This window comes from Rhinoraja longicauda, chromosome 4, assembly GCF_053455715.1.
Source record: "Rhinoraja longicauda isolate Sanriku21f chromosome 4, sRhiLon1.1, whole genome shotgun sequence".
In the NCBI taxonomy this organism is placed as follows: domain Eukaryota; kingdom Metazoa; phylum Chordata; class Chondrichthyes; order Rajiformes; family Arhynchobatidae; genus Rhinoraja; species Rhinoraja longicauda.
Genome location: NC_135956.1, coordinates 25,487,152 through 25,514,121, shown reverse-complemented (window position 1 = coordinate 25,514,121; position 26,970 = coordinate 25,487,152). Strand labels below are relative to the sequence as shown.

The following is a 26,970-nucleotide window of genomic DNA, read 5'->3' as shown; positions in this document are numbered from 1 at the left end:
CTTAATGTTACCTGGTTCTTTACACTTGCAGAGAGAAGACTTTGGCCCAAATGAAGGAATGGAAGAGAGAAGATATCCTGGTGAGGTCACTATTCAGAGTCCTCAGTCTAAAGTTCTATGCAAGGAGTCAAAGAAAGAGCTCATCACGTAAGTAGCTGCCCACCATGTATTCTTTATGTGCGCCATGCTATAAAAACGTGCATGTAAATTAACTGAGTCTTTTATACTTTAGACTTTAGAGATACAGCACGAAAAAACAGGCCCTCCGGCCCGCCAAGTCCATGCCGATCAATGGTCACCCCGTACACAAGCACTATCCTGCACACTAATGACAATTTACAGTTTTACCAAAGCCAATTAACCTACAAAACCTACAAATGATGTACATCATTTGAGTGTGGGAGGAACCCAGAGCACCCGGAGAAAAACCACGCCGTCACAGGGGGGAAGTCCAAACTCTGTAGAGACAGCACCCACGGTTGGGATAGAGCCCTGGTGTCTGGCGCTGTAAAGTAGCTGCTCTACCGCTACACCACTATGCCGTCCTACTACGCCACTGTGCTGCCCAAACGTCATAAACTCTCAGAATGTTTGCAACTTCTTTCTTGCCATATCCCATGCAAGTTATTTTATATCAAACACTCATCTAGTTCAACATTCTGAATCTGCCTCCATTATTGCCCAGTAAATTCCAGAACCTGAGAGCATAAAAGCATTTAGCTTCATAATACGCTTTGCTTTTTTTGTGCAATTTGCCTTCATTCTGAATCCCCTAGCTCTGAATCTCATTCTCATTTGGAACAGATTCTCTCTTGTTACCATCTTTGGTAATAAACTTTGTGATCTTAAATACCTCTATCAACCTCCTTTTCCAATGAAAACAATCCCAGGTATTTCCTGTTAATCCATGTAGCTACAGTCCTGCATCTTGGAAATCATTTTAATTAATCTGTGCAATAGTTAAAAATCATATAATTTTCATTGAAAGTTCGGCCTATAAATCCTACCTTCCACTGAAATACATGGAGGAGTGTTCCACAGATAGACACAAAATGCTTAAGGAACTCAGTGGGTCAGGGAGCGCCTCTGGAGAAAATGGATAGGTGGCATTTTGGGTCAGCACCAGAGTGTTCCATAATAACTTTATCCAGGTCAGCCAGGGGATGGCTTTTATGTAAACAAATTGTATCAAGAATAATGGATATAAACCTTACAATTTGTAGGGGCTTTTGCCCTGTTGAATATGTTGACTGTATATATTATCTCAATTCATCCCTGACCTACAAACGAACCTGCACAGTATCCCGTCTTAGTTGCACTTCTTCAAGCAACAGCGGTCAATTGGAAATGCTGCTGGAAATATTGTGGTGACTTTGTATAAACTGCTGTGAGGAGGAAACAAAACCAGGGGCCCTTCAACTCTGATACTGCATTCAAGTTTGTGGTATCAATGCTGGACACACTGAAAGATGATTAACACATCTGAATCCCAAACAGCTCTTCCAGAGAACAAGTAGAGTGGCATATTTGAATAATGTACTGAGATCTGACCATGTACTAAAATCTAACACACAAGGCAAATCGACTTGTGTGTTTTGTTCGGGATTTCCCAGCTAGTATGCTGATGTGCTCTTCCCCTTTAATACTGTAAGTGCTTCAACTCTTGCCTCTGCTTTCCATGTTTCTGCTTCTGCTTGTGACTCACTTGTCATTTATTTACTAAACACTGTTGCAGTAGTGATGTCAAACATATTTTGCATTAGGCTTGGCATCACTAATACACATCCCGTGGTTTTCCAATGCTCATGGAAGCATGTGTGTGCTATGGGTATATTGCATATGAGGGAGTAGGGAAATCAAGAACCACAGGACAGAGTTCTAAGGTGAGAGGCAAAAGATTTAATAGGAACCTGAGGGATAACTTTTTCCACACAGACCGTGGTGGGGATCTGGAACGATCTGCCAGAGGAGGTAATTGAAACAGGTACTGTAATACTATTTAAAATAGAAACTTAGAAACATAGAAAATAGGTGCAGGAGTAGGCCATTTGGCCCTTCGAACCAGCACCGCCATTCAATATGATCATTGCTGATCATCCAAAATCAGTACCCCGTTCCTGCTTTCTCCCCATATCCCTTGCTTCCATTAGCCCTAAGAGCTATATCTACCTCTCTCTTGAAAACATTTTGGATAGGTGCATGGATAGGAAAGGTTTAGAGGGATATGGGCCAAAAGCGGGCAGGTGGGACTAGTGTAGATGAGGTATCTTGGTCGGCATGGGCAAGTTGGGCCGAAAGCACTGTTTCTGTACTCCGTCTCTCTATGGCTGACATACCCAACAGCATTCACTAATCAACCCCACAACACAATGCAGCCACGGAGTACATAAAACTGTGGAGAGGATATTTCCACTAGTGAGAGAGTCTAGGACCAGAGGGCAGAATAAAAGGACATATTTTTAGAAAGGTGTGAGGAGGAATTTCTTGAGCCTGAGGGTGGTGAATCTGTGGAGTTCATTGCCACAGATGGCTGTGAAGGGCGTCTTTGGGTATCTTTAAGTCGGGGACTGATAGGCTCTTGATTAGTAAGGGTGTCAAAGGTTGAGGGAAGAAGGCAGGAGAGTGGGGTTGAGAAAGAAGATAAATCTGCGTTGATTGAAAGGTAGATCAGATTTGATGGGTCAAATTGCCCAAATCTGCTCCGATGTCTTATGAACAAATGAACTTATGAAAACAAATGCATCAATTCCTCATATTCATCCTTTTACTACTAACTCTTGTACTATTAATTCTTCACCTACGATGGCAAATTAAATTCTGCATCTTAAGTGCTAAAGCTATCTCAAGTAAGATCAATTATATCTAGGTCAAATAATTCTGTCCCTTTCACCCACCCTAAAATTTCAAAGAGGCCCATTTTGTCCATTTGCCTAGGAGTTAACAGGAAGAATGAGGAGGATTTAAACAAAAATAACAATTAAGCACTACATGTGAAATTGGCAGAAATCTTGCATGAAAGTTACGAGTTCAACTTTATGGCACTGCTGCAATGAGGTGTCAATGCAGAGCAGTCAAATCAGGCTTTGGTTGTGGACGAACTCAAGAGAACTCTGGAAGTAACATGTGTGGGAAGGAACTGCAGATTCCCCAGGAACTCAGCAGGACAGGCAGCATCTCTGGATAGAAGGAATGGGTGATGTTTTGTGTCGACACCCTTCTTCAGACCCAAGACTTCAGTCTGAAGAAGGGTCTCAAAACGAAATGTCACCCGTTCCTTCTATCCAGAGTGGCAGCCTGTCCCGCTGAGTTACTCCAGCAATTTGTGTCTAACTCCTGGAAGTAACATGTACAGAATTTGTAAGTTAAATTCATTTCTGCTCCGAAAGCTGATTTATATTCATTTCATATGCAAATTGGGAGCTGTATTTACCAATAACTGTTCTGCAATGTTCTGAAAGTGTGACGGAAACTTTATAAGGTTCACATTCCACCTAATAAGAGTGCCACTAATTTATCATAAGGATATTAAAGTTACCATAATGATGTGCTGTTTGTTTGTGTGAGAACCCTCCAACTTCTTTCTTTCTGAATTTTCCAGATTAAAAATGTAAACAAATAGCAAAAGCCTATGTAATAACCAGTTCTGACGGAATTCTTGAAGAATCTTAACAAAAAAACTTTATGTTCTCAGCTTAAAATTGCCCTTTAATCATATTTGTCAGCGTACGATTTGAGGGGTGACTCTTAGGGTTGCAAAAATATATAATCTTAACAATATAAGCATAGGTATTCCTGTACGAAATGTATAACTGCCAGCTTGGATGAATCCCATTTCAGTCTCGCTAGTACTGTTAAACTGACCTTATTTTCATGTTTCACAGTTGCCCTACCCCAGGATGTGATGGAAGTGGCCATGTAACTGGAAATTATGCATCACACCGAAGGTACGTGAAAGCACTTATCTTCATGCTCATCACCTGGAGCGACAATGAATTAATAGAGTAAAACCCCTTGACACTTTAGCAGGTTTTATTGTAAAGCAGTGATATTATTGTGTTGATTTTTGTTGTCCTGTATTTTGATTATACTGTACAGTGAAGGAAATGTCTACTTTGCACTGTAATATTCCCAGCTATGTGAATGAGTTAGGTTTGGCACAAGCAGGATGCAATTTAGTTTAGTTACGCAGCATGGAAACAGGCCCTTAGGCTTACCGAGTCCATGCCGACCAATGATCACCCATACATTGGTTCAATGTTATCCCAGTTTTGCATCTTACACACGAGGGGCAATTCACAGAAGCGTATTAACCCACAAACCTGCAATTAAAGATACCCTGGAATGTGGAAGGAAATAGGAGCACCTGGAGAAAACCCATGCAGTCATAGGGAGAATGGATAAACTTTGTACAGACAACACCGTGGTCAGGATTGAACCTGGGTCTCTGGTGCTGTAAGGCAGCATCTCTACCACTGTGCCTCCCTGAATTGTATTGTATCATTACATAATGGTTCATGCCTGTGAGGATGTAATAATAACCCTATAATTGCAGTCTCAAATCTTAATCTCTTGTAAGTGCCCATAAGGTCGGTTGTACCACACAGCACATTTATAGTGTTACTGCAGATTTTTGCTTTTCTTTTATGAAAGTGAGCACTCTCGCATTTATTGGCGAGTGCAGCTGCAAAATGTGTGTACGAAAGCTGTGGTACTGATGGACAAAGTGCAAATTACAAAAGTAATGTAACTTCAATCTTGTTAATAACACTTTGTCTTCTGCTGCAGTCTTCTTCTGCTTTCACTCAGCATCTGTGGCCTGTAACAAATTGTAAAAATAATTTGTACAAAATAAGCGTGATTTCTGTGCTATGCAATCTGCCAGAAACTGTATCTTTTAAAAACAGAAAATTGGCCTGCAGTTTGAGGCTAAATTAAATGCCGCTCTCTTGTAAGTTGTGTATTTGTTCTCAAAACGGCCATGGTGCCTGCTGTGCTTATCTAACAGGGCACACTACAATGATTTGTGATTTTAAAAGGAGAAACATCTATGACTTGTGACTAAGTTTTTCTTTGGAAATTTACCATTCAAGCACAAGTAACACGCGTTTTTTCCATCCCACCACCAAACATTAAAAAACCGTCTCAGGCTGTTACTGTAACTAACACCAATACCAATCAATAGTTTGATATTAATTTTAAAAATCAGTTATGTGGCACTCATAGTATATAAAGGACCAATTCAAACTAGCATACATTTGCATGTTTTTGTTTATGCAAACTTATGATTTTATATAGACCATAATATTATTTCAAATAGTTTTACAGACAGTTAAAAATATTATGTCAGTGTTTACCAAAAAAAATAGAGAATGTATTGATACCTCCAATGCTGAAGAGGCCTTTAGACAGACAAATAAATAGGCTAGATGTAAAAGATGACAGTGAATGGGATTAATGTAGATGGTCAGAAAGGTCAGCATGGACATGGTGGGCCAAAGGGCCAGTTTCTGAACTTTATAGCACTGTGAGTATCAGCAAAGAACAAGGGCATAATCTTGGGGTTTTAGCAAATATGCATACTTAATATAGAAGTTAGTGGGCTTTAAAAATTGAGCAGAATTCCCTGCTGCAAAAATCCATGTAAGTGTAACACAAGTTACTGAGGACAAACCTGTCTCCAAAATCTGATGATGATGACTGAGAGGTAAGAGCATCACCACCGAGTGACTTCTACCAAAACTGTGCATAAGTGTGAAGAAATCGAGGGTTCTCGAGGTAATCTTCCCACTGAAATCGTGTAACAAACAAAGAAGACACAAGAGACTGCAGATACTTGAATCTTGAGTGCTAGAGTAATTCAGCAGGTCAGGCATAGTCAATAGAGGAAATGGAAAGGTGATATTTCGGGTCAGAAGCCTTCTTCAGACTGTAGTGGGCGGGAGTAGATATGTAGACCATTATAATAACAGTAAACTTTGATAGACTGATATAATAGTAGTCAAAGTAGACGAAGAGCTGCATTCTTCGGAATGTGCACTATATGATTCTATTACAAATGTACTTGGCCATTCTGCTCATGATAATGGGGGAATTTACATGAAATGGGCAAACTGGAGTGATCGTTCTGGTGAAACTGGAACTATTTAGAGTCATAGAGTCATAGATTGATATAGTGTGGAAACAGGCCGTTCAGTCCAACTGGCCTACACCGGCCAACAATGTCCCAGCTACACTAATCTCACCTGCCTGCGCTTGATCCACATCCCTCCAAACATGTCCTATCCATGTACCTGTCTAACTGTTTCTTAAACGAAGGGATAGTCCCAGCCTCAACTACCTCCTCTGGCAGCTTGTTCCATACACCCACCACCCTTTGTGTGAAAAAGTTACCCCTCGGGTTCCTATTAAATCCTTTCCCCTTCACCTTAAACCTATGTCCTCTGGTCCTCGATTCCCCTACTCTGGGCATAAGTAGGGAAATCGAGGATACCCTTGATTCATCTACCCAATCTATTCCTGATTGCATCTATCCAATCTATTTCATGATTTTGTATACCTCTATAAGATCTCCCCTCATCCTCCTGCGCTCCATGGAATAGAGACACAGCCTACTCAACCTCTCCCTATAGCTCACACCCTCTAGTCCTGGAAAAATCCTCGTAAATCGTTTCTGAACCCTTTCAAGCTTGGCAATATCTATCCTATAACATGGTGCCCAGAACTGAACACAATATTCTAAATGCGGTCTCACCAACGTCTTATACAACTGCAACATGGCCTCCCAACTTCTATACTCAATACTCTAACTGATTTAACTTCCAATACATTTCAAACTGTAAATATACTTATCCCCACAGTAAAAAACTACACACTGGCAATCAGAAATTTCAAAACAGCACCTTTAATTTTATCTTAAATTTTCAATGTTAGCTTCTATTAAAATTTAAATTTAAACTTGAGTATATTAATTATGCAAGGAGGTTAAACAATGCTGTATATTCTCATGATATATTTCTACAAAGTACATAATAGCATCAGGAGGATGTACACTGGACCACTCATTCACCTGCTCATCACGAAGTCAATATTTCAAATCTTTGCAAACTAATAATTATCAGTCAAAACCTTGCACTAAACGTTATTCCCTTATCATGTATCTATACAGTGTAAATGGATTGATTGTAGTCATGTATTGTCTTTCTGCTGACTGGTTAGCATGGAAAACAAAAGTTTTTCACTGTAGCTCGGAACACATGACAACAAACCAAACTGGAACTCCAGCAACTTAATCTGACCCAGCCAGTTTGTTCAATTTTATTTTTTCAAGTGGACTTTTAGAAGTTTACATAATCAGAGAAATATGGAAAACCTAATATCCAGTTATCTGATTGGATAGTCTGAATCTGAAAGCACAATTCACTGTTGACAGGTAAAGGTATTGTGTTTCTCCATCATATATATTTTAGTTTAGAAAGCATTAACATTATTAAAAAGGTAAGGGAAATAAATATTTGTTTTTTATTTGCAGCGTATCTGGCTGTCCTTTGGCTGATAAAAGCCTCAAGAGTCTAATGGCTGCAAGCTCCCAGGAATTGAAGTATGCTCATTTATATATCTTCCTGATATCTTTCCATAGTTATTTTCGATGGCAGCTTGAATGAGTGGATTGCAGCATTCTTCACTCTTTCTTAACCAAGAGTGTTTTGAAAATGAATCTGCTCTAGGCTTCTTCAGTAGTTTAATCAATTAGTCTCAGGAGGGGCAGGAAGCGTTTGTTTTGTTTTGTGTATCTTCTCTGGAGGGTGGATATTGGCCAAGTTGGCACCTAGTTACCAGTGAGTGTTGTGTGTGTGTGTTGTGTTTGTGTTTGGGTTTGGATCCAGAGAAAGAACTGGATTAGGTTCGCTTTCTGAACCTTTGTGGTCAATTTACCTGAAAGTCTGCATTATGGAGAATCATGGATTTTGAAGTGCACCAAAAAGTACTGTTCTGATAAGGGTGCATTTTGTTGTACACATCAGTAGTGTAAAAACACATGCTATATTAATATTATTAATATATTAATAACTAGCAGGAGCAAGGTTGTCTACATTTCTTTGCGTTATATTTGTAACCTTGTCCAGGTTTTTGGGGGAGTTATGGTCCAAAGCAAACATTAATTGATCAATTGAGTCATCACACTGAAAGAGGACAAACTGGATGAACATTAGCCAGTTATCCATCAAGTCAGACAACATCTGTAAAAGGCGAATTGTGGGATTAATGTTTTAGTTGATGACCTGTCACCAGAAATATGTTCTCACTACAGATGCTGCTTGCTCTGTTGCTTCAGCTTGTGATAAATCAACTTTCAGCCTATTGTAACTCATAAGGCAAATAGATCAAATATGAATAAAGCCTACAATCACCAGACTCTATTGCGCTGAGTGATTGTGTTCAAATCTTTTCATTGTGTGCTATTGTTTAGACATGAATGGATTCTTGTTCAAGAGGAATATAAACTCTATATTACAACAAGGATAGAATTTAGTTAACAATTACCAGCAAAATCTAACTTTCAGATTATAAATTCATAAGTGATAAGAGCAGAATTAGGCAATAGCGTTATTTTTTTAATCTTTCGTATTGCCATTCCTAAAATGATTTAATGAAGTGAAGCAAACAAATATATCCTCAGGTACTTTTTCCCAAATCGTTTGCAGTACTATCCAGAGATTATCCTTTAATTCCCAGAGATTCCAGGGCAATTTAGCAAGGGTGCCTACTCTATAGTTTGGCATCAAGATGACAAATGCAAAAATGTAACAGAAGTACACAGTAACATAGCTGGTAGAGCTGCTGCCTCAAAGCACCAGAGACTCAGGTTTCCTAATTTCCCTCTCCCTTCAATCTGAAGAAAAGTCTCGACCCGAAACGTCACCTATTCCTTTTCTCCAGAGATGCTGCCTGACCCGCTTGAGTTACTCCAGCATTTTGTGTCTAACTCAGGTTTGATCCTGACCTCAGGTGCTGTATATGTGGAGTTTGCACGTTTCCCCTGTGACCGTGTAGGTTTCGTCCGAGTGCTTTGGTTTCCACCCACATCCCAAAGACATAAGAGTTTGTAGGTTAATTGGCATTTGTAAATTGAACCCAGTGCGTAGTGAGTGGATGAGAAAGTGGAATAACATAGAACTATTGTGAATGGGTGATCGATGGTTGCCGTGGGTTTGGTGGGCTGAAGGGCCCGTTTCCATGCTGAATTTCTAAACTTCTAAACTAAACTATGCAGTAGGTTTCTTCAAGACCACCAGAAACTAAAATATGCACAATTTACACCAATTTGCTGATTTCTAATTTGGCTGCTCTTTGTTAAGGGAGAATCCATGTGATTTTAATGGTATGATTTGCTCAAAACTGTAAACAATGTTGTATGCTTTTAGCAATCCGCTGGAAAATTCTTCACTGTTGCATGATAAACAACAAGTACACACAAAATCAGGTCAACTTTATTGCACAATACAGCTTTTCTGAACATATTTTTATTTCATTATGTTAGATGTCCAACGCCTGGTTGTGATGGCTCTGGTCATGTGACTGGAAACTATGCTTCACACAGAAGGTGAGTTCAGTTACAAACTGATGGTAATAAGGGTAGTAATTCAAATACCTGTTACTTGATATATGAGTACACAATCACTTTTACCTTCCAGCCTTTCTGGATGCCCACGAGCAAAAAAAGGTGGAATTAAGCTAACCCCCAGTAAAGATGACAAAGAAGACTCAGAGTTAGTGAGGTAAGATGAAGAGCGATGCACCATTATTTAAATATTCTTCCACTTTGTTAATGAGCTTGATATTTATGTATGAAACATAGATCTCATTTATCAGAGTCATAGAGTCTTACAGCATGGAAATAGGCCCTTTGGCCCAACTTGCCCACAAGCCCATCTACACTAGTCCCACCTGCCTGCGTTTGACCCATATATGTAGGCAATTAATAAATAGATTTACTTCTGGAAATTAATCAAAAGGTGATATATCAGCTTAACAATCTTTATCAATGTTTTTGGATATAATAACATAAATTTGACAGTGCCATAGCATGGAAACAGGTCCTTCAACCTAATTTGCCCTTGCCCCTAAGATGCCCCATTGCCGACCAAGATGCCCCATAGGGACATTTAAACCTCAGGAACCCATTTGTTTTCACGTCAATGATCAGCTTTATTCACATTAATTTGATAGATGCTTTTGCATTTGCGTTAGTTGGTATCAAATTTCATATTTCCCTACAAGATGGGAGGTCATTGAGCCCATGGCTCTAAGGATATCAGAGGTTATGGGGAGAAGACAGGAGAATGGGGTTAGTAGGGAGAGATAGATCAGCCATGATTGAATTATGGAGTAGACTTAGTTTAGTTTAGAGATACAGTGCCCACCAAGTTCGCACCAACCAGTGATCCCCACACAGTAACACTGTCCTACATGCACTAGGGACAATTTACACTTGTACCAAACCAATTTACCTACATACCTGGACGTCTTTGGAGTATGGGAGGAAACCCAAGATCTCAGAGAAAACCCATGTGGTCACGGGGAGAATGCACAAAGTCTGTACAGACAACATCCGTAGTTGGGATCGAACCCGGGTCTCCGGTGCTACAAGTGCTGTAAGGCAGCAACTCTACCTCTGCACCACTGTGCCGCCCTAACTCTACTCCTATCTCTTATAATCTTATGATTAAGCCTATGTTGGCTGCCAGAGCAAGCAGTCTATCCCATTCCTGGACTTACTTCCCTCTTGCACATGCCTTTTAACAACCATTGATTCTCCTACCACCCACTTGCATTAGAGTTAACTTGCAGCAACCACTTAATCTAACAAAGAACAGATCTTTGAGATATGGGAGGTAGCTGGAGCACTGAGGGAAAGTTAACGATGATCACTGTTGAGCAGTGAAGTTGAGCACTGTTCATTGTGAACAGTGCACGCTTTCAAGCTTCTGTACCTTCTGCTGGATGGGAGCAGGGAGAAGAAGGAATGACTGAGGTGGGATAAGTTTTTGATTATGTCGGCTGCTTTTCTGAGGCAACATGAAATGTAGATGAAGTCAATAGTGAGAGGTCTGATCTGTGTGATGGACTGGGCTACATCTACAACTTGGTGCAATTTCTTGCGGCCTTGGGCAGAGCTGTTCGCAAACCAAGCTGTGAAGCAACCCAACAGTATGCTTTCTATGAAACTAGTGGAACTACTTTTTTGGGAATATTACTGGGGTTAGTGGATAGAATGTCAGATTTTAACCATAATTCTAAGTTTAAAAAGTCGTTATTGAAAAAGGAAAAAAAATTAAGGTCCTGAATTGGGGGGGGGGAATTAATTTCAGTATCATAAAGCAAATCATGGGAAACATAGACTAGGGTCAGTTATTTGCAGGTAGGTCTACATCCAACAAATTGGAGTCATTCAAAAGTGAAATAGCGAGAGTTCAGTGGCAACATATGCCTGTAAGAGTGAAGGGTAAGCTCAAGTTCAAGGAATTTTGGATGTCAAAGAATATTGAATGTTGGATAAAGATAAAAATGAACATATGGTAGGCATAGAGAACCTAACAGCAAAGGAAGCCCTTCAGGAGTATAGAAAGTGTAGAGGAGTGTATATATAAATAAATTAGGACGGCAAAGAGGGAGCACAAAATATCACTGGCAGATATGATTAAGAAAAATGTCAATGTATTTTTTATTAAAGTCAAGAGTGTAATGAAGTGGAACAAGTCTTTGATTATATTGGCTGCTTAAAGAGTAGGACTCATAATGGACTAAATAAATATTATGTGTAGAGAGAATGTGGGTGAGATCTGTATTTAATAAAGAGAATGACATTGCAGATGGTGAATTCATGAAAGGGGGAAGATGAAAAACTGGAACAAGTTACCATTTAAAAAAAAAAGAGGTTTTAGATGTCTGAGCAAGTTTGAAGATGGAAAAAGTCCCTCGGGCCTGAAGGGTCATTAAAGGAAGAAAGAGAAGGGAGGCACTGATAGAGATTTTTAAATCTTTGCAGTTCTTAGGTAAGGTCCCAAATGGCTGGAGGATAGCTATTGTGATATATTGATTCATGAAAGACAGCAGGGATAAGTCATGTAATAACACGCCTCCATCTCATGTCAGTTGCAGGAAAGATATTGGGAAAATAATCTGACCAACAGGGTTAATCTACACTTGGATTGACAGGGATTAATCAAAGATTGTAAACATAGCTTTGGTATGAGAGAACCTGTCTGAACAAAGTAGCGTTTTCCAGAGGCAATAACTTGTATAGATTCAGGCAGCGTGGGTGTCGATGTCTATATGGATTTCAGTAAGGTGCCTGACAAGGTTCCATATGGCAGACCAGTCCACAAGGTTATACCCCATAGGAACTGTGGAAATTTTGCAAATTGGACCTAAAATCAGTTTCATCACACACAGAGGCCAAGAGGATAATCATAGCCTCACTACAAGGATACGATTATAAGAGACATGACAAATTTTAACATTGGCACTGACAACTGGGAAGCTGCGGCTGATACCAGGGGTGGGGGAGACAGGACCTCCAGGCAGGTATGAAGCACCACAACAGTGTGTGGTTCAAGACCCTGGAGGCCAGGCACAAACATTCAATGGCAACAGCAACACACTCCCCAATCCAACGGTCAGAGACTATTTCGCCTGTGGTAGCTGTGGGAGGGTCTGTCTGTCAAGGATAAGCCTAAGTCAGCCATAGCAGGAAATACAACCACAAGTGAAACATTCCCCTCTTCAAGCAAGACAACGTCAAAGCTGCACCATCTCTCGCAGATGGCTGGATGCCAACACACTCACACACACACACACACACACACACACACACAGACACACCGACTTACAAGTAATCAACCAAATGGATTAGTGTAGATGGGAACTTGATTGTCAACTTGGAAAATTGGATCAAAGGACTTATGTCTTCTCGAGTCTGCGACTCCTGTTGCCCATAATGCCTACCTTGAGTAAATAAAATATAATATGATGCAGCCTATGTTTGAGTCATATTAAAGTTCTCAAAATTGGATTTGAAATATTTATAATTTATATTTAATACCAAAATACTAAATATCCACAATTATCATTTTATATGGGTTTCTTTAATTGAAGAATTGTACCTTTGTCTAACAGCAAAATTCTGAATCAAGATTAGCTGCCAGGTATGAAAGATGAGACAAAATCATGTATTTGGGGTTCATTTTCAAAAGAGAAGTGATAAATGGAAGAGTATAAGAGTTTGGAGATGGAGGGCTGCCAGCAGATGCTGGTTTACAAAACAGATGCAAAGTGCTGGAGTAACTCAGTGGGTCAGACTTGGAGAACTTGGGTAGGTGATGTGTCAAGTCTGGACCCTTCTTCAGTCTGAAGGCTACACAATCAAATACACAAAAAAGTATAATGAAAGCAAGGGCCATGTTTCAATGACTACGTTGGAAAGAACGTTAATTGAGCTGAACGAAAATAGTGTGATAGTCACTATTAAGCATTACCACAATAGATGTGAGCATCAGGGATAAAAAGAGTGAGGTAAAATGATCGGTGTAGACCTGCAATAGAACGATCGGACTTCACAAGACAGAATGTGTTAGTGCAACTTAATGGGGTTCTCCCCTCGTCCTGGTAAATGGAATGCAGTCTTGAGCGTAGATTATTTTTAAATTAGGGCAGATTTTCTTCTTACCCCTTAGTCCCCTCCCTTTATTACTGCATGCCTCTTTTGAACCCCATTACCAAACTATGGCCTGATTACAACCAGGACCACCAGTTGAACCCACCCACATTCCCAATGGTTCAACTGATCTTCCAGGTACCCATTAATTGAAACTCTGAATCCTCCATACTCTCACCCACTCCATCAGCAGTCTCTCAACTTTAACCCTTCATCCGCAGTTGTAATCCATGATCTTTAATTTATTTGAGTGCCTTGCTCCATTATGATGCAGTGAGCAGAGGCGAAAAGAGGAAAGACCTTGTGCACATTTATTTCTGTAAGTTTCAACAAACGTGTACAAGCCCTAGGGAGTGTTGAGAAACAAAGATATCTACGAATACAGGAGGCCTTGGTGGCCTTATACTCCTGTACGATTGTGAAATAGAAGACAGTCTTGGCTTTGAGAGACTGGCACGGCATGTCTGGCTGCGTTTGAGACAGATTTGGCAATGAATGAAATGAATGTGCCATATGTTCTTGGCAGTCCCAAAATCAATTGCGAGTTATTATTTATCTTGCACCTATTGGCAATACACACAAAATGTTCCATGGCAACTTAACAATTAATACAACGTTATTTATACTATGTGTATCACAAAGAGGAATAGGGCACATAAATTAACAGAGTTAGATTCTGCACGTGATCTGACAACACGATGGAACTGTTCATTGAGAATGTGGTTTACAATGCAGTATTCTTGTCTGTCTAAGGTGCCCAGTGATAGGTTGTGATGGACAAGGTCACATATCTGGCAAGTATTCATCACATCGGAGTGCATCAGGGTGCCCGTTAGCTGCAAAAAGACAAAAGGAGGCTTCGTTGAATGGACCCCAATTCCCTTGGAAGTCAGGAAAAGCTGATGGTACAACCTGCCCCACACCAGGCTGTGATGGATCCGGTCACATCAATGGCAGTTTTGTCACCCACAGAAGGTTGGTATTGAGTCATTCTTCTTCTTACCCTTGTGATACAAAATTCTCTGACATTATAACCATATTAATGGTGAGAGGCACAAAATGCTGGAGTAACTCAGTGGGACAGGCAGCATCTCATGGAAGGAATGGGTGACATTTCGAGTAGAGACCCTTCTTCAGGCTGAGAATCAGGGGAGAGGGAGGCACAGAGACAAGGTGGGGTAAGGTGTGAAAACAAGAGATCAAAGGGGACGAGGTTCAATGAAAATGTAGAATAGATTGTTGTTAGCTTGGGGAAGATGACAACGAGGCATACAAAGATAAAATGTGATAAGGAGGACAGTCAGACTGGTCGGAGAACTAGGATGGGGGAAGTATGGAGAGAGAGGGAAAGCAAGGGTTACTTGAAGTTAAGAGACGTTAATATTCATACCCCTGGGTTGTAAGCTGCCCAAGCAAAATATGAAGTGCTGTTGAGCTGTATAAGGTGAGAGGACTTTCCAACTTAGAAGATTTTCCTGGCACCCATCATATATTTCAGTCTAAATTTTCAATTTTCCCTGCACCAACCATATATTTCAATCTACAATAATTTATTCCAGTTCCATTCATTCCCCAAGAATAGCTTTTTATTTGTAATATTATCACAAATTACCATGTTAAATATATTTAACTAAAGGATTTTATTTGCACAGTATCTAAGACATGTGTTTAAAGTACAGATTAAAGGCAAAGAAAGATGAGAGAGGTGCCAAGAGGTAAAGGAGCACCATTATTATGATAAAAAGGTAAGAAAAAAGTATATTTAAGTTCATCTAATAATGGCCATGTCTTGCAAGCAGGTTAAATCCAGCATTTAAAAAGTTAACATTAGGATTAACGTGAGAATATAATGTGAACGCATTGTATTCTCATGCTAAATCCTACTGTTAATTTTTTTAATGCTTATTTAACCTGTTTGCTTAAATTAGTTGGCAAGTGGACATGACCATTTTAGATGAACTGAAATATACTTGTTTCTTACTTTTTTTACCCTTCGACATGAAAGAATAGAATTACAGGTGATAATAATAAATGAATCCTTATCGTTTTCCTATTACATTCTTAGGAGTAATTGTATTCCATTAAAGCACGAGAGAGAGGAATGTCAAATAAATGCCTCAACCAATTGTCACTTATTTATCCCCATGGTACTTTGTAGTTTTAAATCACTCTAAATTGATTTATGGTTGGCATCATTGGTTCCTTCTGATGAAAGTCATGTGTCCCTTAACTTAAATGAGTGCTTGATTCATAGTTATTTATGTATCTGCCTCAGAGTACGCAGTACTTCAACACACATTTGCCCAGCTTCTTCAAATATCTGCATTTAGCCCAAACATGGATAGGATATGATCATTCTCATTGTATTTTTATTCTCCCAGTTTGTCAGGTTGTCCCCGAGCTTCACTAGCACTGAAGAGAAGCAAACTATCAGGTGATGAAATGATGACCATCAAGCTCAGGGCAAGTAGCGGTAAGAACACAATCAGAAGACATAAAACAATCCATTTGTTCTGTACCTTTTCATATCTCTAATTTCCCTCTACCCTGGCTTTAGAATAATTTTGTCTGTAGTAAGACCAAGTACCTCTTCATCTGGATCCCTATTCCTATTCCAATAACATATTTCTGTGGATTCTTCCACAACCTTAAAGCTTTTCCTTATTTGAATTGTACAGTACTTGTATAGTTCCCTGAAAATAAATTGTAATCCTAGCTTCAATTCATTTTAGAGTCATAAAGTCCTATCGATAAAAAACATGCCCTTTTTGATCTGGTCTGTGCTGACCATCTAACGCCTAATTATAACCATCCTTTATTAACCATCCCACTTTATTCTTCCCACTTTCCGATCAACTGCCCTAGATTCCACCCTCACTACTTACGTGAGACAATTCACAGTGACCAATTGACCTGCCAACTTGCATGTTTTGGGGATGTGGGAGGAAGCTGGAGCACCAGGGAAACCCACATGGTGCTTCCTGTGGGCAGAACGTGCCCACAGGAAGAACGTGCAAACTCCACACAGTCAACACCCCAGGTCATGATTGAACCCAGATGTCTCAGGCTGTGAGGCAGCCGCTCTACCAGCTGTGCCTTTGTACCATCCTTGATTCTGTGTGCTGTTTACCTCCCCAAATGTTATAAAAGGTACTGGATATTAATAAGATGAATGTATAATTGGAACAACTGATTTATAAAGCTCTCTAACGAATCAGAACCTAAAGAAATTCACTGAATTATAATTACAAAACAATTTGATGTGAGCCAAAGAAGGATATTCTGGATGGTGACTAAAACTTTGTTCACCAAGCTGAGTTCTTAAGACAGCTTAGTTAAGAGATACAGAGATACAGAGCGTAAACAAGCCCTATCGGACCCACCGGCTCCCTGCCGATCAGCGATCCCTGCACATTAACACTATCCTATACCCAATAGGGACAATTTTTTTACATTTACCAAGACAATTTACCTACATACCTGTACATCTTTGGAGTGTGGGAGGAAACCAAAGATCTCGGAGAAAACCCACACAGGTCACGGGGAGAACGTACAAATTCCGTACAGACGGCACCCATAGTCGGGCTAGAACACGGGCTGCATTCACTGTAAAGCAGCAACTCTACCGCTGCACCATCGTGCAGCTGTTTGAGAAAACAGAAAGAGGGAAGTTTTTGAAGTGCAATCAAAATCCAAAAAATAATATTGAGGCTTTCCACTTGTCACCGACCACCTCAGCCAAAAGGCAGTCAATTAGAAGAGTCATGTATTCTATTGCTAGGAATTTATGCTCACTGATTTGGGTGTTTCTTTACTAGGATTAGGAGTCTCATCAAAGACTCAAGGTTGGCAGTCGGCAATGAAGGGAAATAGGTTTAGATTTCAGTGAAGAAAGAGGATAAGGCAGATCAGGGGGCCACTGCTTAGCTTTTGTTTGGTCCTGTAGTTTTCTTTTTTTTTGTTATCTTGAGAAAAATCTTGAACACCCTATCCACCTGTGATGCCACTTTCAAGGAACAATGCACCTGCACTCCTCGTTCCCTCTGCTCCACAACACTTCCCAGAGCCCTACCATTCACTCTGCTCCACAACACTTCCCAGAGCCCCACCATTCACTCTGCCCATAACCCCATCTAGTTTTCCCTGATTGGTTTTGAACATCATAAATAAAAAGATGCAGTCATAAACTGTGTGTGTGTGTGTGTGTGTCAAGTCAAGTCAAGTCAAATTTATTTGTCACACACACATACACGATGTGCAGTGAAATGAAAGTGGCAATGTGTATGTGCTGGCATGTGTGCGTGTGCGCAAGGTGTACTCGCGTATGTGTGTATGTGCGTGCGCGCTCAGCATTAAATCAAAATGTGAGTAGCTTATTCACACAAATTTTCCTTCCACATAATGGGAAACACATCCAGATTAAGAGTTCTTCTTATTATTGTGTACATTTCAGTCATGTCCATAGAAAAGCTGCAGTACCTAAAATAAAATGTACAAGTTGACTATCAATAACATTTCATCCTTGGGCAGTTGTGTCCTTTATATGAACACATTATATGTCATGCCTTCTGTATTCAGAAGCACAAGAGGTGCTGCTGTATAATATGTTTAGTGCGACGGACCAGAGATGAGTTCCCAAACAATATTTTCTGTAGAATATGTACGCCATCTAGAGGTACTGGCCACATCAATAAATATCCTGCCTTTATTTTCTGTAGGAGCTGAAAACAACGAGGAAATCAATCATTTGGATGATGAGATTAAAGAGCTGAATGAATCAAATTTAAAAATGGAAGCCGATATGATAAAACTTCAGACACAGGTAAACATCAGCCAGTACATGAGATGAACATCACACAATAAACCATTTTTGTTTGCATTTTGCAGGAACTATGGAAGTAGTTCACCTGAAGAGGTGGATGTGCTGTACTTGACCACCTTTTTCAGCTTCCTCCCACAAAGCTACGACATTAGTTCCCTTATTTTAACGGCTGAATTTTATTTATTTTTACAAATATTTTTTTAGACAATAGACAATAGGTGCAGGAGGAGGCCATTCGGCCCTTCGAGCCAGCACCGCCATTCAATGTGATCATGGCTGATCATTCTCAATCAGTACCCCGTTCCTGCCTTCTCCCCATACCCCCTGACTCCGCTATCCTTAAGAGCTCTCTCCAGCTCTCTCTTGAATGCATTCAGAGAATTGGCCTCCACTGCCTTCTGAGGCAGAGAATTCCACAGATTCACAACTCTCTGACTGAAAAAGTTTTTCCTCATCTCAGTTCTAAATGGCCTACCCCTTATTCTTAAACTGTGGCCCCTTGTTCTGGAATCACCCAACATTGGGAACATGTTTCCTGCCTCTAACGTGTCCGACCCCTTAATAATCTTATACGTTTCGATAAGATCTCCTCTCGTCCTTCTAAATTCCAGTGTATACAAGCCTAGTTGCTCCAGTCTTTCAACATATGATAGTCCTGCCATTCCGGGAATTAACCTAGTAAACCTACGCTGCACGCCCTCAATAGCAAGAATATCCTTCCTCAAATTTGGAGACCAAAACTGCACACAGTACTCCAGGTGTGGTCTCACTAGGGCCCTGTACAACTGCAGAAGGACCTCTTTGCTCCTATACTCAATTCCTCTTGTTATGATGGCCACATTCCATTGGCTTTCTTCACTGCCTGCTGTACCTGCATGCTTCCTTTCAGTGACTGATGCACTAGGACACCCAGATCTCGTTGTACGTCCCCTGTTCCTAACTTGACACCATTCAGATAATACTCTGCCTTCCTATTCTTACCACCAAAGTGGATAACCTCACACTTATCCACATTAAACTACATCTGCCATGCATCCGCCCACTCACACAACCTGTCCAAGTCACCCTGCAACCTCATAGCATCTTCCTCACAGTTCACACTACCACCCAGCTTTGTATCATCTGCAAATTTGCTAATGGTACTTTTAATCCATTAAAAGTGGATTCATCCAACATTTTCACAGTGTTGACAAAATAATACAGCTTTATAATTTACTTGATACTCACATTAACGTACTCAACTTGGTGTACGTCCTAGTTCTGTAGATTAAGAACCGCAAACATCTTAGTGCTACTTTGTCAATAATAAATCAAAGCTGTATTTCTGTGAAAGTTGTGAAGCGCCCATAATGTAATTAAAGAAAAATTATTTCTAAATTTTTAGATTACTTCCATGGAGAGCAATTTGAAAACAATTGAGGAGGAGAATAAACTAATTGAGCAGCACAATGAGAGTTTGTTAAAGGAATTAGCTGGTCTGAGTCAGGCCCTTATTAACAGCCTCGTTGACATCCAACTCCCACAAATGGTAAGCTATCAAATAAGTAACTGAAACTAAAACATTTCTGAACAGCAAAATTATTATGACTACGTGAGTATTTCTGACCCCTTAAATCAATTTTCTAACAGATACACTTTGTATGTCTTTGGGGCATTTCAGATTTTTTAGAATAATGCCTCCCATTCACATTTCCCACTAAAAATGTTTTAAAGTACACAAGTGAAACTAAAATAAATGATCAGTCTCTCCTATACTTACTGCTATTGGAATGTACAGTACTGAAAAATTAGAATTAGCAACAATATTATTTTCTTGCTGCTGTTTTATTTTTGAGCTTTTAAATAACATTCAGGATTTTCATTTTGTCAGAAAATGGGAATGACAAGCCATTTCTGGGGACACAAATTATTGAGCCTCCAAAGCAATAATATTGACACATTTTGGTGGTATGCATTCTGAGAATAATGATAGTCCAACTGGGAAGTTAGTGCCACATTGGTCTCATCCGGTGTTCTGAATAAAATAATAGGAATATAAATATTTACTTCACCATCCCCCCCACAAACCCCCCCACAAACCCCCCCAAACCATCCCCACGATATTTAACCATCAAAGACACAAAGACACAACAGATTTACTGTTAAGAAGGGGTTTCCACAAACTCCCAGCAAGCTCAACAAGTGAACATTTTACTGACTTTGAAGTCTGTGCAGAACAGAATTATGTGACATAAAATTTGTGGCAAACTTCCTCGTCTGTGATAAGGTTGTTGAATTTTAATTTCTCACATTTTTTCATGGTCAGCAACAAAGTGAGGAATGAGCTGCTAACTTTTAGTGATCTATATATAGATTGGGCTTCTCCCTTTTTTACTTTAGTTCCTGGAATCACAGGACAGCAATGGCATCAATCTGGCTGAACAGCCAGTAACATTGAATAACACTCACGGGGCATAAAGAAGCTGTGCGCTTTAGCCATCTTTATTTAAAGTTTGGAAAGCAGAGAAACATAGAAAAATAGGCACAGGTTTAGGCCATTCGGCCCTTCAAGCCAGCACCGTCATTCAATATGATCATGGCAGATCATCTAAAATCAGTACCCCGTTCCTGCTTTTTCCCCATATCCCTTCATTCCTTTAGCCCTAAGAGCTAAATCTAACTCTCTCTTGAAAACATCCAGTGAATTAGCCTCCACTGCCTTCTGTGGCAGAGAATTCCACAGATTCACAACTCTCTGGGTGAAGAAGTTTTTCCTCATCTCAGTCCTAAATGGCCTACTCCTCATTCTTAAACTGTGACCCCTGGTTCTGGACTCCCCCAACATCAGGAACATTTTTCGTGCATCTAGCCTGTCCAATCCATTAAGAATTTTATATGTTTTTATAAGATCCACAAAAAGCACAAAATAAAGATTGTACTATGTGCAAACGATGTTGATATAAGCCAACATATCATGATAATTTTTTTCTTTTAATAGAACGTCACTTACATTAAAGTGGTCATTTTGAAATGTTCATCTGCATTAGTCTTAGAGTTGTGTAAGTAGTAATGATGATGCCGTATGCTATTAAAAGATTATGTGCACTCTACCAAACAAATAATAATACTTTCAACTTAAAAAAATTAGGAAGTACAAAATAAAGATCGCAAAAAGTGCAAATGTGTAAAAGCTAAAATATCGTGAGAAGAGTTTTCTTTTAAGAAAATATCTCAATGTTTCAATGGTGCTTTTATTGTCACATGAGTGAAGTTCAAACAAACAGTAACAATTTTTCCTTACGAATAGTCCAGCAGAGTATTAGCCCCAATTAGCAAATTGTACAGAAATAATCTACTGATCCCGCATGCAAGAGGCACCGTTTAAAGGGCATTACATTTTGAAATGTTTGTCTGAGATTAGTTTTATAGGATTGGAGAATTGTGTAAGTAGTAAATGTGATTCAGTATGCTATTAAAAGATTAATCTATGAAACAAACAATAATACTTTCAAGGAGAATAATTTAGTCAAATTGATGATTTACCTTGATTACATTGGAGAGCGTTGAAAAACTTTGCAGCCTGTGAAGAGACAGTGAGCCATTGAAGCAGTTTTTTAGGATTTTTCTGTTAGATAATGCTCACAAAGTTTGGTCAGATTCACATGTAATGGTGGTGAACTTTGCAAAGTCTGTAATTATTGTAACCACAAAATTAAGGTCAGAAACTTGGCTGATATTAGAAGTGTTGTGACTTGTAATCAACTGTATGAAAAATCAGTACATGATCATATTGCCCAAATTAAGCTAATTCAAAACAGATAAACAGTTGCAATAGGAAATGCATGATGTTTCACTAACCAACTGAAAATAAAGTAAATAACTAAATTAACTAATGATTACTATATAAAACAATCAGACACTACTTGGCAGGTTTTGGTGTATTAATATTTTACTGCATCATTACATGCACTCCCACATAATTAAGTGTAAGAGGATGTAAGTAGGGTTCAATGTTAATTATTCTATGCATCATTTTTAATTACTTAAAGACACATGAACCACCAGGCTTATTTTAACTTTTAACCGCAAATGGTGTGTATCAGCTACCATTTTACACCCCCTTTTTTTTATTAATCAAAAATATTTATTCAAATATTAAAATAATATATACAATACAATAAAACCAAAACAGAACCCACCACCATAACACAAGACAAACAATAAACTATTATACAACTATCTTCCACTCCTTGTCAAGGATGCATTCAACCCCCCCACAGTGCCCAGCGGTCCCGGAAATCCCCCAGGGTTCCCGTGGACAGCACGTAGTCCCTCTCTAACACCACCCGGGCACGGACGTAACCCCGGAAAAGGGGCAGGCAGCTGGCTCGGGCAGCATTTTACACCCCCTAGCAGTATTACTTCGTAGGGAGATGATCCAGCTTTTTACTCGGAAACTATTGGCATTTATCTTTTTTAAAGGCTGACATTTCCCAAAGTAACTGTGGTCAATGCTGGGATTTTAATGTGAATGTAGATACCCCAAAATTGCAGTCTGACACTCAAGAACATAGGACAAGAAAATAGGTACAGGAGCAAGCTCCATGGTTTATTGACCCCCTCTGCTATTCAATAAGAACATTGCTGATCTAGGCTACATTCAACTCCTGTTGTAATAGTTGCAATAACCCTTAGTCCCTCGAACTATCAAACATGTATCCACCTACACCTTAAATATATCTAATAGTCTGGCTTCACCTGCCCTCAGGGGTCAGAGGATTCCAGAGGTTTGCTGCTCTCTGAGAAATAAATTGTTATGCACTTCAGTGTTAAATGACTGGTCCCTTATTTTGCCCTTGTTTGTGAAAACATCTCAACATGTATTCTGTCGAGCCCCCTTCAGGATTTAAACTCCAAAGGATACAGATCCAAATTGTTCTGCTTCATTGTTCTTTTCCAAGTACACTCTGATACTTCCCATGGAATTCAGTGCAGGAGTGAGAGGTTGAGGCAATTCACAATTCACAGGGTGGGAAATCCACAATACCATTTAGTTCAAGGCCTGGCTTTGAACAGGAGTGCTCTAAGATTCAATTCAATGGAAAAGGAACAACTCCCAGAGGCAAAGTTAGCTACTAGGTAATTTCAGTTATTATTTTTTAATTATTTTACAATAGACAATAGGTGCAGGAGTAGGCCATTCAGCCCTTCGAGCCAGCACCGCCATTCAATGCGATCATGGCTGATCACTCTCAATCAGTACCCCGTTCCTGCCTTCTCCCCATACCCCCTCACTCCGCAATCCTTAAGAGCTCTATCCAGCTCTCTCTTGAAAGCATCCAACGAACTGGCCTCCACTGCCTTCTGATGCAGAGAATTCCACACCTTCACCACTCTCTGACTGAAAAAGTTCTTCCTCATCTCCGTTCTAAATGGCCTACCCCTTATTCTTAAACTGTGGCCCCTTGTTCTGGACTCCCCCAACATTGGGAACATGTTTCCTGCCTCTAATGTGTCGAATCCCCTAATTATCTTATATGTCTCAATAAGATCCCCCCTCATCCTTCTAAATTCCAGTGTATACAAGCCTAATTGCTTTTGAATCCATTTAAGTGTTATTATGTATTTATGTGTGATTTAAATGTTTTAGAATTAGTATTTTTATTTGATTTTTATAAAGTGATTAATTTTACATTTTTATATATGAAATACTCCTTGGATGTTTCTATTTCTTTTGAAGGTGTAATACATTCAAAGGCTTTCAGGGCTTTTCTAACCATTTGCTAAATTAGACAGTACCTAAGCAGGGGACATGGTTTAATTGGCTGTCAAAGAGTCTTCAGTCGATTTAGTGGATCAGGTTTTTTTTCTCCACTTTATCTCACCTCCTCCTTCAGCTATTCCCCACATTATAGAAAGCCTTTGCTGTGAGGGATTAAACTGGTTCTGATTCACATTCCCATAAGGACAAATGTTCTAGGCTAATTCAGTGTTCAGTGTTGTGTGCAGAAGACTCATCAATCACTAAATATTTACTTTCAAGTATATATTTCATCCAGGAAGGAGATGGCTAAGGCATTGTCTCATATATTCATAGAAAATGTTGTTATACCAGTTAAGTAAACCACGAGGGATCCTCAAGAGACCACAAGGGCGACACAGTGGCACAGCAGTAGAGCTGCTGCCTCACAGCACCAGAGACCCGGGTTCGATCCTGACCACAGGTGCTGTCTGTATGGAGTTTGTACGTTCTCCATGTGACGCGTGGGTTTTCTCCGGGTGCTCAGGTTTCCTCCCACATTCCACAGGCGTGCATGTTTGTAGGTTAGTTGGCTTTGTAAAGTTGTAAATTGTCCCTAATGTGTAGGATAGAACTAGTGTATGGGGTGATCGCTGGTCAGTGTGGACTCGGTGGGCCGGAGGGCCTGCTTCTACCCTGTATCTCTGCAGTTTAAAATCTAAAGACCAAAAATTAAGGAATGCTGATGTAGATTAGAGCAGGTAATAAAGATGGTTGGAAGGACTCAAGAATGAAGATGAGAATATTGAAATAATCATTGCTGAACCAGAAGCCACTGTATGCAAACGGACACCAGTTGATGGGTGAATGATAGTTTGAACTAGTGAGAATGGGAGATTGATGATCAATGTGGACTCGGTGGCTGAAGGGCCGGTTTCCAAGCTGTAAGGTAAACTAAAAGTGATAGATGCTGAAGAAATTACAACATGTATACAACATTTATTCAGTCTAGAAGAGGTTATAAAAATTATTTTCAGACTGATGATGGACCTGAGATACATGCAGCTGGTGCACTGATAATTCTGAATGAACTGATGGCAGGGTGGGTACATATACTTGCCCTAGGCCATTCCTTGCGATGGCACACCCCTGAGTAACAACGACTTTCTCACATTAAGTGAAGACAGTGCTCCAAGGTCTTCCTCACCACCTCTTATCAAGGTTAATGCAATCATAAATGGTTGATCTGAAGGAGTAATTGTGCAGTAACGATTTCATGGACTGCAAACCTGCAGATCTAACATTGATGTGTTATATATATATCCATATCTATTTATCTATACACACACACACACACACACATATATATATATATATATATATATATATCTTTAGGCAAAAAAACCCACTCTCAACCCCAATGAAAAATCAAAGAGATTAATGTCATCAGCAAAGGAAAATATTTGTTGAAACAAAACTGTGTTCGTAGCTCAACAAAAAGGATACACTCGATATGGTTAAAATAAGTTACTGAGATCAGTGGTGTGGTATTTGTATTAAGATTTATTTGGTTATAAATGGCTCTGCATTGGTAGAACCAACAGAGAGATACTTTTATTCCCACATTCCTTAATACTAAAGAAAATCTCAAAGTTGCCGCAAGTTGTACAATAGGAATTTGGGGGATGTGCCATTAAGACTGGTGTTGTTAACAGGCGAGGTGTAGGCATGGGACCTTCCACAAACACCAGAAAAATCATCTTGGTACAGGAATTTCCTGAGGGAGAGAGCGCTTAAAGTTGTTGGACGTTCAGGGCACTTGGATCATGTTTGGTGAGGCAGTGTGCAATGGCTGAGCTGTCATCATTAGAGACAGTACGAACAAGTCAGGTGGGAGCCTGAACATTCTGGCCAAAAGTGTAGTCATCTTTCAGGCTCAGAGTTTCTATGATTCCGGGTAAGGTGAGACATCCTCATTCAACCAAAGCCATAATCAAATGCTCACTCAAATGTTACTTTTACCTGTTGTTAAAAAATCTTGACTTTTTACATTGAACATGATGTCCTTAAACTGTACTGTACATTCACCGTGTTAAACATGAATTCTTCACTCAGGAGCCCATCAGCGAACAGAATTTTGATTTGTACGTGAACACTCTGACTGAGATGTACAGCAGCTTGGAGAGGAATTACACTCCTGAAAGCAAAGCCCTTCTCGAAAGCATAAAACAAGCAGTAAAGGGTATCCAGGTGTAAAACTTGTCCGTACCAGTGTCCTGGTGCTGCTTCTGTAAATGCTAATGACATTTTTTTAACTTATAGGCATTACACTTCAGCTTCGAGTGTTGATCGCACATGTAATAGAGGCATGTTTTAGAAAATGCAAACTTCACATTTACAACAGCCACTTTGCAAGACAAAATAATAACTGTAAATGACTGTACTTTGACGTTATCCTAAACAAAAACTAAGTAACGTTCATTGAAGCATCATAAAACATTGCCATTTTGTCAAAGCTCTGAGATGATGTTGCAGCAATCAACATAGAAACTGATTTTGGAAGTACAAACTGTCATGTTACATACAAAAAGAAGTAGACTTGGAATTATGTAGTGTTGGCATTTGAAGTATAACTTGATCACCTAAAATAGCCCTCTCTGCAACCTCAGCAGAGATGATAACTTATTTCGATAACTGGTTTAAACCCCCCTCCCC

The 26,970-nt window shown here is 39.6% G+C and overlaps 1 protein-coding gene across 1 annotated transcript in view; it reads left to right on the top strand.

Moving 5' to 3' along the window:
• The window catches only part of st18 (ST18 C2H2C-type zinc finger transcription factor), a 156,932-nt gene extending 130,360 nt beyond the window's left edge, over positions 1-26,572 (top strand). The window contains exons 14-22 of the mRNA XM_078398541.1: positions 32-147; positions 3,882-3,944; positions 7,529-7,597; positions 9,693-9,776; positions 14,468-14,689; positions 16,096-16,187; positions 18,433-18,536; positions 19,921-20,064; positions 26,371-26,572. Of these exons, the coding sequence (XP_078254667.1) occupies positions 32-147; positions 3,882-3,944; positions 7,529-7,597; positions 9,693-9,776; positions 14,468-14,689; positions 16,096-16,187; positions 18,433-18,536; positions 19,921-20,064; positions 26,371-26,511 (1,035 nt within the window). The 3' untranslated portion in view covers positions 26,512-26,572. The remainder of the gene's footprint in view (positions 1-31; positions 148-3,881; positions 3,945-7,528; positions 7,598-9,692; positions 9,777-14,467; positions 14,690-16,095; positions 16,188-18,432; positions 18,537-19,920; positions 20,065-26,370) is intronic.
• The last annotated feature ends 398 nt before the right edge of the window (positions 26,573-26,970 follow it).